Source organism: Geospiza fortis, unplaced genomic scaffold, assembly GCF_000277835.1.
Source record: "Geospiza fortis unplaced genomic scaffold, GeoFor_1.0 scaffold1683, whole genome shotgun sequence".
NCBI lineage: Eukaryota > Metazoa > Chordata > Aves > Passeriformes > Thraupidae > Geospiza > Geospiza fortis.
The window spans coordinates 226,760-240,637 of record NW_005054665.1 but is presented as its reverse complement, the minus strand read 5'-3'; the positions used below and the strand labels follow the sequence as shown (position 1 = coordinate 240,637).

At 43.4% G+C, this 13,878-nt stretch overlaps 1 protein-coding gene across 1 annotated transcript in view; it reads right to left on the bottom strand.

Moving 5' to 3' along the window:
• The window catches only part of TOP2A (DNA topoisomerase II alpha), an 18,009-nt gene extending 5,240 nt beyond the window's left edge, over positions 1 to 12,769 (bottom strand). Inside the window, exons 1-26 of the mRNA XM_031065012.1 lie at positions 12,661 to 12,769; positions 12,216 to 12,359; positions 11,971 to 12,061; positions 11,296 to 11,359; positions 10,701 to 10,846; positions 10,040 to 10,137; positions 9,539 to 9,751; positions 9,164 to 9,337; positions 8,872 to 8,973; positions 8,340 to 8,477; positions 8,090 to 8,228; positions 7,652 to 7,809; positions 7,144 to 7,269; positions 6,591 to 6,701; positions 6,394 to 6,499; positions 5,979 to 6,088; positions 5,154 to 5,246; positions 4,566 to 4,680; positions 4,158 to 4,279; positions 3,436 to 3,584; positions 2,895 to 3,126; positions 2,632 to 2,766; positions 2,334 to 2,534; positions 1,582 to 1,777; positions 252 to 343; positions 1 to 65 (exon numbers count right to left, since the gene is read on the bottom strand). The exon at positions 1 to 65 is cut by the window's left edge and continues 49 nt beyond it. Coding sequence (XP_030920872.1) covers positions 1 to 65; positions 252 to 343; positions 1,582 to 1,777; positions 2,334 to 2,534; positions 2,632 to 2,766; positions 2,895 to 3,126; positions 3,436 to 3,584; positions 4,158 to 4,279; positions 4,566 to 4,680; positions 5,154 to 5,246; positions 5,979 to 6,088; positions 6,394 to 6,499; positions 6,591 to 6,701; positions 7,144 to 7,269; positions 7,652 to 7,809; positions 8,090 to 8,228; positions 8,340 to 8,477; positions 8,872 to 8,973; positions 9,164 to 9,337; positions 9,539 to 9,751; positions 10,040 to 10,137; positions 10,701 to 10,846; positions 11,296 to 11,359; positions 11,971 to 12,061; positions 12,216 to 12,359; positions 12,661 to 12,693 — 3,353 coding nt within the window. The 5' untranslated portion in view covers positions 12,694 to 12,769. The remainder of the gene's footprint in view (positions 66 to 251; positions 344 to 1,581; positions 1,778 to 2,333; positions 2,535 to 2,631; positions 2,767 to 2,894; positions 3,127 to 3,435; positions 3,585 to 4,157; positions 4,280 to 4,565; positions 4,681 to 5,153; positions 5,247 to 5,978; positions 6,089 to 6,393; positions 6,500 to 6,590; positions 6,702 to 7,143; positions 7,270 to 7,651; positions 7,810 to 8,089; positions 8,229 to 8,339; positions 8,478 to 8,871; positions 8,974 to 9,163; positions 9,338 to 9,538; positions 9,752 to 10,039; positions 10,138 to 10,700; positions 10,847 to 11,295; positions 11,360 to 11,970; positions 12,062 to 12,215; positions 12,360 to 12,660) is intronic.
• Positions 12,770 to 13,878: the final 1,109 nt, after the last annotated feature.

Below are 13,878 nucleotides of genomic sequence, written 5' to 3'. Positions count from 1 at the left end.
TCTGTGCCAGAGGCTGCAGCTGATTCTTTGTCATTCTCTTCTTCCTCCTCCCCCTCCTCTTCATCCTAAATGTGGATTTGAAACAAACATAGTCAACAAAAACCCTGACACACATGGGTAGGGCTACTGATCAAACACGGAAGCTCTTGGAATCCTGCTAATTGAAAAGCAACTTGGGCCTCTCTAAGGATTACAAAGCCTCAGAGCTCAGGGCCAGCTTGGGCATATTCAGAGGATGACTGAGGCATTACCTTGTTCTGAGCCTCCTTCCAAGCCTTCACTGGATCAGACTCATACCCTCTCTGGATGAGAACTTGAATCAGCTCTTTCTTGGGTTTGTTTTCTGCAAACAGACATTTCAGAATTGTCACTCAATGCCCACTGCCAGTGGCTGTTAGGAGTGACAGATGATCTTTACAGTTTGGATCCTGTGGTTGTAGCTGCTCAGCATCTTACAGAGCTCCAAACCAGCCTTTCCACATCACAGCTGGGACATGTGGAAAAGCCTGAACAACACCTGAAAAGCTCCTATTTAGCAGGAGATTTGTCAGGGAAGCATTGCTCCTGTACCAGCCAAAACAGTGTTAATATTTTTCTTTGTTTCCATACATGCATTTCCCTGTTTTAAGTAGTTTTTGAACTTGGGGAAAAAAGGTATGATAGTATAAACATCAGGTGGAGAGAGAAACCCTTGATAGCTTGGTATAGCTTGCACCTCATTAGACATCACCCAGGAAATTTATGCTCTAAGTGCTCAACCACTGGAAATGCTTCAGCTGGAATTTGCTCCTTTTTAAGGTATCAGAAACCATCAACCATGAGACACAAATACAAATGAAACCAGCTCTGGCAGCCTTGGAACTACTTATTACAAAAAAACCCAAGAAAATGCATTTCAGGGGAATTATTTCTCTTCCTGAGTTCAGTCAGACAGACTCGAGCTGCTGGGATTACTGGGCTGCCTTCAGACACAAACCACAAAGCATCTTATGACACGTTGTCTGGCCGTGAAGGCAGTGGAACACAGCTCGGCTTTTACACCGAGGGGGAAAAGTTGATTGAAAAATGTGAATGTTGGGAACAAAGATCTGCTTCTTTTTCTAGCTCATGATTCTCAGATGCTGCTGCTTGAGTATCATCTAAGTTTGAAACCCATAGTCCACTGAGAACGTGATTTGGAGTATTTTTGCAGAGGTTTACAAAGATAATGGAGAGAGATACAGATTCTTAAGAATGCATTTAACAGCAAACACTGCCCCTTTCTAAATCCACAAATTATTAATTCTTACTCCTACCAAATCAGAAATAAATGGGAATTATTGCTGAACTATTAAAAAATTCTCTCAAAAATTCTCAAACACAGAGCAGGAAAGCTGCATTAGTATCCCATTGTCATTATTATGTGTATAATACACAGACCAGGGATACTCTGTGAAGCATTTTCCTCTTAGATGTCACAAGAACAGAGATAAGCCCTGGTGTGGTTTGTAAAAACCAGCCTGGGGCTGAGGGGGTGCTGACAGAGCTCAAGAGATCACCCATTTCTCCCAGCTCCAATGCCAGTCACCAAGAACAACATACCAATCACAATTTTGCCATCTATTTTCTCCAGGATGAAGCGAGCCTGGTTGCTCAGCTTTGCAGACTCAGCACCCAGCATCCCAATGAGCCATTCCTTCCTCAGATTGTAATATCGGAGCCGGAGTTCAAAGAACTCCTTAAGAATATCCTGGGGAGAGTCGTATTTCTTGAGAAAGCCGACATGGTCAAAAAGAACCTGGAGGAAAATGAAAGAACACGGGTGTTATGATGATAAAACTGATCCCAAACCCACTGAAAGTTACCCCTAACACAGGTGTGATGGTACCACTGAATTATTAACCAACAAATTATCAAATTTCAGTGTTGTTCTAGAAACTACTTCAGTTTGTGAGCACAGCAGCAGAGACAATTTTAGAATTTCAGTGGTCTTGAATACAAACAGTAGAGTTAAGGTTATTTGAATCTTAGAGCTCTTGTGTGGGACAAAGATCTCGCATCAAAGCTTCACACATTGTCAGGAACCAGACGTTCAGTGCCCCTGCTGCTGGCTCACAGAGCTCTGCAAACTGTGATTTCAGAGCATTTTGCCTCCTTCAGGCAAACCATCCACTCTGGACCCACTCCTAAGCCAGGCTCTTGACCTTTGAAAGCTGATTTAAAACCAGTAACAGCAGAAAAATCAAAGTGAATAGGTTACTGCCAAAGAGGATTTTTGTTTCACGCAACGACTGCAGCTGTCCACAGAGTCTGAGTTAAACCAAGAAATTCCTTCAGCAAAATCTGTCACGTACCATGGAGTTGCACGTTAAACTTGTTTGGAGTTTGAAGACCTTATGCAGCCCCACAGCTTCAGCTTCTGCTAGTTTATCTTCAGTCATCTTCACCACAAACCTCACCGTGGTGTCTGTGTGATATTCTTTGTAGTCTGTGATTAGAGGGGGGGTCTTCTCAGTCCCATTCAACATCGGCTCCAGAACCTGCTCTTTATATGTCTGAGGAAAAAAACAAAGTCAGATCCAAAGACCACTACTCACTTTTTGCTTTAAAGAGCAAACTGTACATTCCCAGAGCAGATTCCCTGTTTATTACCTGCGTCCATGTTCTGACAGGCAGCTCAGTGATCTCGATGGTTGTAGAATCAAGGATGGACACTTCACCACTTATCACATACTGATTAGGCCCCAGCTCATCTATGGTGCCTTTGAAATTCTTGTAACTGGGAAGCTGAGGAGAAAAAACACTGGATTCAGCTTTGTGTGGATGTCTCTTTTTTAAAGTATGCCCATAAAATGCTCAATATGAGCTCAATAAACTAACAAGCAAGACATTTGTTTTTAAATTATATTATTTACCATTGGCAGTGGCTCTTCTCCATCCATGAGCCGACGGATATTGTTAACAACTTCCCTGATATCAAAGTTGGGGATTTTACAGGCCCAGCCAGTGCCAATCCCTTCAGCCCCATTGACCAGCACCATTGGAATGATGGGCATGTACCACTCTGGCTCCACACGCTGGTTGTCATCATAGAGGAACCTCAGGATGTTGTCATCCATTGGTGGGAACACCAGGCGTGCCAGGGGACTGGAACAGAGAAGGGAATTTAAACCCAAATTCTTGTTACAGAACATGACTGCCATGCAAAAAAACCCTCCTTAATTTTTATTATCCCACCCAAAACTCTCCCTTTGGTTCTGCTTCCATTTCCATATTCTCTGTGCTGATGGCCACATTTCCATAATGAAACCCAGCACCTGAATCTCACTTCAAGTGTTGCTACTCTGAGCATGCAAGTATAGCCCAAAGTTTTAAAGGGAAAAATCCAATTTGTTTTTCATTCTAATTGCTGTAAAATTGAGTCCTTTAGTACAGGAAGAACTTTAGAATGCTGACCTGAGCATGGTGAAGATATATCGAGGGCTGGCAGAGTCTTTGCCTCCGTGCAGCCTCGTGCCAAACTGACCAATGGGCTGGAGCAAGTTGAGGTTGTTGCTGCCCACAAAGTTTTGAGCCAAGTTAATGATGGTCATCATCAGTGCAGCCTGCAATAAAGGAGGTGCAAAGCTGTGCAATGCAGAATGGTTCAGGGGATGGACAAAGTAAGGCAACATTCACACCAAGAACTTAACTGATACAGAGGATAAACTCAGTTGATGAAATACTGGAGGAAACTCAAGGAAAATGCATCCCAAGACCATCTGAAATGTTCTAGTGACCCATGTCTCTATCTATTGCTGTCTACCTGCTCTGAAACCTCCAGTGAAAGATTCTGTCAGTCTCCACAGAGAACCTTGTTGGTAGTGTTTAACTTTTCCTGACCCAGGCAGAAAGGTTATTAACATCTGCCTAAGTCCTTCACAAATGAAGTAGGGTTTTCTTGTTCCATTTTTTGAATGAACTGTGCTCCCACAAAGTCCAGACAGGAGAGGCAGAGTGACCAACATCAGATTAAATTAATACCGAAGAATTAATTGTGGAAACAGCTAAACAGCAACTTCCCTTTGGTGTACACACTCAAACATCTAATTCTGCTTTAGAGGCATTGTAACTCACATCAACAGAAGGGCTTTTTGCCTTTCCTTTAAAGTGTTTTGCACACCCAGGCAGGTTCTTACCTCACCATGATGGTATGAGGACATCTCAGCTACAGAACCAGCCAGCTGAGCAACCTTCACCTCCCGCTTATCGTTCCGTTTGAAACAGGTGAACAAAACCTTCCTCTGGCCTGGCTTCAAACCTGCGTGAAAATAGAAAAGACCTCATGGTTAGAACATGTGATGTGATGCACTTGGCTCTCTAGAGATGCAAGAACTACTTAAAGATTCTGTACCAGCTAAGTAAAGGTACTGGCAATAATATACTACAAAATGGACAAGACATTTCATCCACTGATGAAAAAACTCTTAGCAGAAAACAGAGTTCAGGATGCTGACCCTGACACCTCAGCAGGTTGAGACATCAAACACCCATTTCCTCAGTTCTGGGAATACACCATGCAGAATCATGACTTGGAAAGCACTTACCATCAACCAGTGATGGGATTGATCTCTCATTATCTGAGTTTGAGAACAGCACTAACTCCTTGTTGATGAAGTCATTGTAAGTCAGGTAATCAGTGTTTTTCCCATACAGGTATTCCTAACAAAAAAAACAGAGAGAAGATTGCCTTAATTTTAACAGGGCCTAATCAGTTTCTTGGCTAGTTTCACTGAAATGGGAACTCCTTGTAAGACCAGCTAAATACAGCTCTAGTGATGACACCCTTTGCATGGCAAAGGGAAACACTTCCCAGGATGCATTATTTCCACCATTTTGGTGGAAATAAAGACTTCATTTGCCTCTGCTTGTGTTATCATTTTCCTATTGATACAGCGACTTGAAAGATGAGAGTTAAAAATGAAGTTGACAGTTGGATAATTGACAATGAGGCTACACTGATAAGATGAAAGAAGAAGCTGCTCTGCAAAATCCTGACACATTTTCAACGTTCTATAATCCGGACCTGACTCACTGACTGAGCTGTGTGCAGCTCTGGTGTGCTGGGATGAAGCTGAGAACAGCCCCAGGCAGAGGCTGGAAAACCAGTTTCCTTATAAACATAAACCTTTTACCTCTGGTAGACCGTGCAGCTTCCGTTGTCTTCTATCCTCCATGAAATTAGTCAGCCACTCCTTTCGCTCTTCTATCTTCTTCTTGCTAAAGGCCTGCATGTTACAAAATGAAAAGTAACTCAATTCCAGAACATTCTGTGGTTGTGCACTATTGGATCACTTGAGAAAAAGGAAGAGCTTACCCAGGAGAACAACATGCTAAACAGGCTGATTTAAGAGCCCGAGAAATGCAATAAAAGGGTTCTGTAGCTAAACATATTAAGAGCATAATTTCCAGCACTCTGTAGAAGACAGAGTAGTTAGGTTTAAATTTATAGATTTTTAATAAAATAACAGATGAGTAAAGCAGATTTGAGGGGAAATAAATATTTTGGGGAAAATTTTGATTTTTTGACATTGCCTAACAACTCTGAATATTTAAGAATCAAAGACCAGCTAAGGTGAAGTTCACAGAAATAAGGACTATTTTAATCCACTGCTTTGCACTGGGGGAGGAAGGGGAGTTTTAACTTGGAAAAAAATGCACCAGAATACACAGAAAAATGTTGAAGGAATATTTACTATTGTGTCTGAAAATGTCAATTGGTTTGTAGTGATCAGTTTGTTCCAAGCTATATTTAAAGCCCATCACTAAAAGGGTACTCTTGCCCTCAGGTTGAGGGGCAGATTCGCTGCTCCTGGTTCAACTAAAGCTGTAGCCTTGGTAACACAGAGATTGTCTCCAGCCCAAAGGCCTCCAAGAGCATTTTAAGAGAAAATACAGAGCACTCTACAAGGTGAAATACCAAAGGTAGTAAGTCAGCAATTAAATCAAGTGTTAGTTACCAGGGTGATCGCAGCATCATCTTCAGGCCCAGAATATTTGAAGCCAATTCGGTGTTTTGCCATATCTGCAAAGTATTCTTTGGCCTCCTTTGACGTGCTGGTACCCAAACCTGCAGGGACAGGAGAGGGAATCCTAATGAGTTTTTGCCTAAATTAAGTTCCAATTCAAAGAAATATTTTGCTATGTCCAGTTTTTGTGATGCATCATATGAACATACAGTGTGAAGATGACCCACTGAAAATTTAAGTTATTTCAAAACGAGATGTAATTCCTGTAGATATCTGAAATCTAATTGGAATATCATAGGAGGGAAGAGACTTGGAGGATACCCAGTCCAAATCCTTTCTGCAAAGCAGGATTGACTGCATCAAATCATCACTTGGATCAGTTTCACCACCTTAAGTTTTTACAAACCTTTGTAGTACTTGATTTTCCATGAGTTGTAGTTCTGTGTATTGGCTTTCCATTCTTCAAACTCAGGAATGCTGTAGAATGCAATTTCTTCTTTGTTTTTAAAGGCCTACAATGGACAAACATTTTAACAGTGAAATGAAAGGCATTTTTGGGCAATGGATCCTCAGTCATCCACCTCATCCTCCTCCACCCCTCACCTTTATGATGGGAGTAATGAATTCCTCCAAAAAATTGTGTCTTAAAAGAGATGGCCAATTGTGATGGATGAAGTTTATCAGCAAACCTTTGATGTGTGATCCATCCTGATCCTGAATTTTAAAATAAAAAAACAAACCATATTTTATCATAGAATGATGGAAATGACAATTGTTGGCTTAACAGTAAATGATTCTGGAATTCCAGCTAACTGACCCTATTAACTTTCACCTCTAAAAAGGTGACCATGTGTTAATTGCTGAAAATTAAGAGAAACAGAAAAGGTATTCTTGGTGAAAAAAGGTGTCAAGAACTGGTCAAAGACTTTGAATCAGCAGAATGGAGAGAAAATGTTTAGCTGTTTGATGTAACCCACCATTTTACTTTTTTTGTGGCTGAAAAGACATTATGATCCACAAAAATGTAAAATTGGAAAAAGAAACACAGAGAATTAGGTACAACAATAGCAGCACGTAGACAAATATTTTCTTCCTATCTTTTTATTTAAGTGCTAATTATTATCCTCTCCCAACTTTCAATTTTATTGAACCTAACCTGATCTGTCATGATCATAATCTTTCCATAGCGAAGACTTTTTAAAGATTCTTGATCTTCATAGTTCTTTTTATACTGCAAACCCACAATCTTGATGATGTTGTTGATTTCAGCATTTTCCATAATCTGAAAGAGATCACACAGAATGAAAACTTGTCTTTCAGACTCAAAATGTAGCTAAAGAAAGTGTAATAAGTGAATCATTGGCTGAGTTCTGTCCTGCTGGGGTTTTTTTGCTGTTTAGAAACTTGTAATTTCTAATGGTTAAATTACTCTAGATAATTCAAAACATTTCCCAATCCACAACATGAATATTATCCCCTCAGGCAAATCACTGAACAAGACTTAATCAATATTCCTACTTAACCAGTGAAGCAGGCTCAAGCTTAGGGAAGTGTTTAAGACACTGCTCCTTGGAGTTCCAGTGCTCCAGGTGCAGCTGCACCGACTCATTGCACAAATCACACCACACCTTGCACCAAGTAACTGTAACCATTTTCCAACCAACCTGCTTGTGAGAAGCTTCCCTGACATTGAGGATTTTCCCACGAAGAGGAAATACTCCATATTTGTCTCTACCAACCACTCCCAGACCAGAGACAGCCAGAGTTTTGGCTGAGTCTCCCTCAGTCAGGATCAGTGTACAATCTAAAGAATTCTTGCTGCCTAAAAAAGAAGAAAATTGAGTCAGTTTTCTACTTAAGAAATGAAATCCAAGGCTGCACATTCACGACTGAACAAGTATAAATAATCTTTTAAGGCAGTTTTTTTGGCACTGCACACAGTAAGTGGGGATAATCATAGTAAATGGGACTGCAAAATGGGAGTAAAACTATAATGACAGGTTTTCTCTTCTCATTTGTCCTTAAGAGACAAATCTTTTGTTCAAGGAACAAGTTTTAACTGTTTTTCAATGAACTGGTTACAAAGGATGTCAAACACTTACCAGCATCGTTGGCATCATCCAGTTTAGGAACACCCTTAATCTTGGAGTGTTTCACAGCTGAACATTTCTTATTCAGCTGGTTCTGAGCTTTAAATTTTACCCAATTTAGGATACTTTCAACAATGCCGCAGCCAACTGCCTGCAACACAAAACGCAATCCAAAGTTGTGGGAAAAGCCTCAGCAGTGACAGAAACTTTTATTATGCATTTTTTACAGACATCTTGACTGCCCATATACATCAGGACTTACACCCTTAATGAATTTTTCACTCAGTTTACAGGTAGAGCCGAAGTTCTTTGCCTGCAGAGTCATGTTCTCCTTGGTCTGAGAGTCAAAGGTTGGATTTTCAATTAAGGCATTCACAAAAATCCACATGTGGTTCTTCACCTGTAGTTAAATACAACAAGGATCACACACTGTACAGTGAGGGAACACTCAGCACTGTAAAGTTTGGAATTTTCACAGATATTTTATTAATTTTGAACAGCTAATGAACATTCATGAAGTGTCAGATGATTTGAGATGTCAAGGAATTGGCACCTCCACCTCAATAGCTGTAATCTAACAGATACTGAGGTTTAGTGCACCTCCACTGACTTGCAAAGGGAAGTTAATTGGCTTAAACTGGACAATATGAGACTTCTATAATTAGCAATCTTCTATATATTGTCTGCACAACGAAAATGTGTTATTAATTAATGCAGCTATGCATTAAGCTGAAGTTACAATTTGCAGTAATGCGCAAGTTGTGCTTCCCACCTGGAAAATTCTGACACTGTACCTGGAAAGGCTTCACTCCAACTCCATTTTTGTTCTTCTTTTTCACAACATCAATGATTTTTGTCACGAGCTGGTCAGCCACATAATCAACGTGTCTGCCGCCCTGAGGAGAATGGGACAAGGACCTGAGAATGAGGCCACTAAAACTCACAAAATTATAAATATCTATTTAAAACTTTAAGCACATTCTCTGCAACATGATTTTTCACTTACATGTGTACACTTACAAATAACCAAGAATATTCATGTTGAAGAATATGGCACAAGTTTAATTAAACATACTAAGGGTTTACCTTTGTGGTGGCAATGCTGTTAACAAAGCTGACTTGCTGGAAGCCTTTTTCACTCAAAGTCAAGCACACTTCCCATCGGGAATTGACTTCCTCATGGATAACTTTAAGTGCATTCCCAGTTTCATCAACCTTATCCTTCAGATAGAGGTCCACATAGCTGCGGAATCCTTTCACCTGCACGCAGATGAGAGCAGACAACTGGTTGATAATAGCTCCTATAAATACTTAATTCACATTCTACTGCAAAAAACCCCTCCTGCATGTGTTCCTCTGCTCTGTGTGATGACAGGAATGGCCTCAAAAGAATCTCACTGGTTAAATGGCACAAAACAAAAAAAAAGCAGATATTTGTGTTTCTTTTCAATGCTCACTTACAGGAAGCCTCTGTCCATTCAGGAAAACTTTGACATCCTTTGTGGATCCAGCAATATCATAAGCTCTTCGAGACATCAGTGCTACAATGTCCTTATCCAGAACAGTCATTTTGAATTTGGACAGATCAGGTTGGAAAGTGACACAGGTGTAATCATCTCCATCAAAGTATTTCAGCTTCATTTCTCCAGCCTTTCCCATGTTGTCTGTCCAGGTCTGAGGAAAGGAGCTTTGGTGAGTTGCAAGTCAAACACACACACACTCATAACTACCTTAGTTTCTAAAAGCAGTGAGATAGTTTATGTATTTAGATATCTTTAAATTAAACAAAAATTCTGGTTAAAAACCAGATTCTAATGTTGTCTGCTAATTTCATTATTCCTTTGAATTACATTTTGTGGGTCAAATTTACTCTAATCACTCTGAACTAGTTTTGAAGCAAAACCTGAGGGTCTCATTTGAAAACCTCAGGTATAAACTCCTTGGAAAGAAAAGTGCTCCTACCTGCTTGAATAACTTTTTGTATTCACGACATCCAGTTTCCACAGTAAATTTTGTGCTGAATATGTTGCACAGTTTGGCTCCATAACCATTTCTCCCCCCTGGAATTAGAAGGAACACAGACTTGTGTTATTCTCTTTGTCCAAAACTATCTAAAAGAATCCAAGACTAACTGGAGTTTGTCAACGTCCACCCAATCCAAAGACAACTGTCAACAAGCAACAATATTCAACAAGTTCAATATGCAGCTACAAACTTTGATTTAATTAGGGTTCAAGAGAATATTCAAAGACAATTTTCCCATGTTTGCACTGTTATTATGATTAAACAGAGCACAGAGACTTCTCTGATAGATTCAGAACGTCATTTTCATAGAATCACAGAATGGTTTGGGTTGGAAGGGACCTTAAAGCCCAGATTGCTTCAAGCCCTGTCCACCCTGGCTTTAGACACTTCCAGGGATGAGGCAGCCACAGCTTCTCTGGGCAACCTGTGCCAGGGCCTCACCACACTCACAGAGAGGAATTTCTTCCATATATCTCACCTAAATTTCCCCCTTTTCAGTTTTCACACTGCATCAAGGACCCCCTTCCTGCCCTTTCTAGTTCAGGTCACATGCTTAGAGCTGCTCAGAGATATTAGTACATATCTGAGCCTTCCTCACCTGTGACTTTCTTCTCATTGTCATCGTAGTTGCTGGATGTCAGCAGCTGTCCAAAGATCAGAGCAGGCACATAGACCTTCTCCACTTTGTGTTCAACAACTGGGATACCTTTCCCATTGTTCCACACACTGATTGTGTTATTCTCCCTGGAGAGGGAAAGAAAAGTCAGTTTTTAAGGCTGCAAATGGCTGAGATAAGAAAGAAGTCACCAAAAGGCTCTGGGGAAAGGCACCATTTCACCAGGAACAAATCTGTGCTCAGCAAGTGCAGCAGCTGCCAGCAGAGGGGGGACAGGCAACACAGAAATGCCCAGATCTGCACATGCTGGCTCTGAAATGGACCCACACACCAAACCCCTGTCTGTGCTCAATCAGGATAAACAGGGAGAGGAAGAGGTGGAAAACCACAGCAACGAAGGAGCAGCTGTTTCCCCAGTCAGCCCTCTGTGAGAGACCAGGGCACTAAGCAGAGAGAAAGGCTTTCACAACTGATGAATTAAATTTGGGCTATCTCAGATCAGCCTCACAGCCCTGCAGTGCCACCTCAGCTTTGCAGAACAGCTGAAGGGAACCAAAAACAACGAAGCCAAACTTACACATCAATTGTGACTTTAATGCACGACATGTTTTTATCCCTCTGCTTGTTGTCTGCGGCATTGACTAGAAAGGAAAGAGAATATTGTTTTTTTATTACATTCTCAATTAATAAAAAACTATGGGAAAACTATGAACCATGAAGTGTTCCAGTAGAATGAACATGAAAACTCACTACAGTGTTACTAATAATAACCTCAGCATGAAAATATTTTGCAAATGACAAAGAGGAGTTCAAGTTATCATGGAATTATGAAGGTTGGAAATGACCTCCGAATTCCTCCAGTGCAACCATTGACATAAAAGGGAGAATTTTGGGCAGAACGAAATCAGGTTTCTAACTGGAGGTTTGAAATTTTTCAAAAATTTTTGCAAAATTTGCAAAACATTTTGCAAATTACAAAGAGGAGTACAAGTTATCATGGAGTTATAAAGGTTGGAAATGACCTCTGAATTCCGCCAGTGCAACCATTGACATAAAAGGGAGAATTTTGGGCAGAACGAAATCAGGTTTGTAACTGGAGTTTTGAAATTTTTCTTTTCGTTTGTTTCTCATGAATAGCTTGCTATTGAGCAGTGCCAGTAAGTTCTTGATAATTTATGTTTGCTCCAGTTTCTTCCATTCAACCCCCGTTAATAACCCATCACTCACTGACTCAATGGATCTATCAGCTTACCCAGAATCTCATCAAAGATTTTGTACAAGCCAGGCACAAAGGTCACATCTCTGCAGTTGAGGCCAATGCCTTCATCATAAACCCACATTTGCTGAAAAAAAAAAAAAGGAATTTGTAAGTGCCCAGGTACAGCCCCTCTTTTGTGCCATTTGTGATAGATAAGCAGATGTTCTGTGCTTTGTAAACAGCTGCTAAAGACTCCCCGTCTGCCCCGAGGTGCTCGGGGGGCTCAGCCATGCTCCTACCTGGGTGACGAGCTCCACGGAGCCGATGTAGGTGTCTGGCCGGAGCAGGATGTGCTCCAGCTGCGTCTTTTTCTGGTAGATGTGCTCCACCGAGAGCTTCTTGGGGCCATCGGGCTTGCCCACCACGATGTTCTCGTTGGCGGGCTGTGGGGGGACAGGCGGCAGCGGTGAGGGGAGCACAGGGGGAACACGAAGGGGCCAGGCCGGGGAATGGAAAAGAACAGCAATCGCAGAGGGCGGGGAATCTGAGGAGGGGGAGGGCTGGGAAAAGGCAGAGAGAGGAGCCCGGGGAGACCCTGAGGAGACCCAAGGGGGGCTGTGAAGGACACGGGGAGATGCTGAGGGGGACCCCGGAGAACTTGCGGGTGCCTGAGACCCTGAGGGGACGGTGTGGCAGGGGATCACGAAGCCCCACAGGGTCGGGAGCAGCGGTCGCAGGACGTACCCGGAGGGGCGACTGGGGCTGCGAGAGCTCCATGGCGATGGCAGCGGCGGTGGCAGCGGCGATAGCGGCTGAGGCGGTGATGGCGGCGCCAACGTCCCCTTCAAACCTCCGCTCGTCCCGCCGAAACGCGCAGCCAATCCGCGCCCGCGGCTCCCTGCGCTCTGCCAATCGCAGTGCGGGGGCGGACACACGGCTAGCGCTCTGCCCCCCCCGCCCGGCTCTGACCAATCAGAAGCCGCACCGCGCGTTCAAACCGGCCAGTCGGGAGGGGGAGCGGTGAGATTGGCAGCGGGATCGACCAATAGAGAAGCGGGAGGGAGGGCGCCGTTGTCGACGGGACATAGTGGGACATAGTGGGACACACTGGGACATACTGGGATACACTGGGTAACCCCGACACACACTGGAATACACTGGACAGACCCTGCGAACCCACTGAAGTACTGCTAGAAACTGTGCAAGCCCCAGGGATTCACTGGGACCCGTTGGACTGGGGCACTGGGCAGAGCCTGGACATGCACTGGGATCACACACACTGGGATACACTGGACAGACATTGGATACACTGGGAATCACTGGGATACACTGGACAGACCTTCGACATCCACTGGGATACACTGGGAATCACAGGGATATATTGGGAATGCGTCAGGAACCCACAGGAATACACTGATCAAGACCTGGCACTGGGATATACTGGCCACACTGGGTTCTGGGACCAAAACACAGACCTCACTGACATGGAGACCTGTGCCAGGGTGTCCCCTCCCAGTTACCGCCAACCCCAAGGGGACTGGAGCCCATTCCCAGTCCCTGCTCCCATTCCCAGGTGTGTCCCCTCAGCCCCTTGCTGCAGCTGGCCACGTCCCCCCAAAACCAAAGCATGGTGTCATAAAAAACAACACTTTTATATCTTTATTTCTGCGTGGTGATGGCTCCAGTGGGGGTAGGAGGCACAGCCCAGCACTGCCCCATGGCACAGGGATCTGTGGGATGGCACAGCCTGGCCGTGAACCCAGTGTCCCCTCAGTGCTCCCAGGGACATTCCCCAGGCCCGGAGGAAGGCCTGGAGCTCCTGCTCGGCTGTCACTGCTGTCACCACATGTGCCGGTAAGGAAAAGCCACCTCGATGCAGAGCACGGCCAGCGGTGTGGAGCAGTTGTGCCTCTGCCCAGCCAGCAGCCTGCCCTTCCCCACGGCACCGGCCATTCCCCCGGC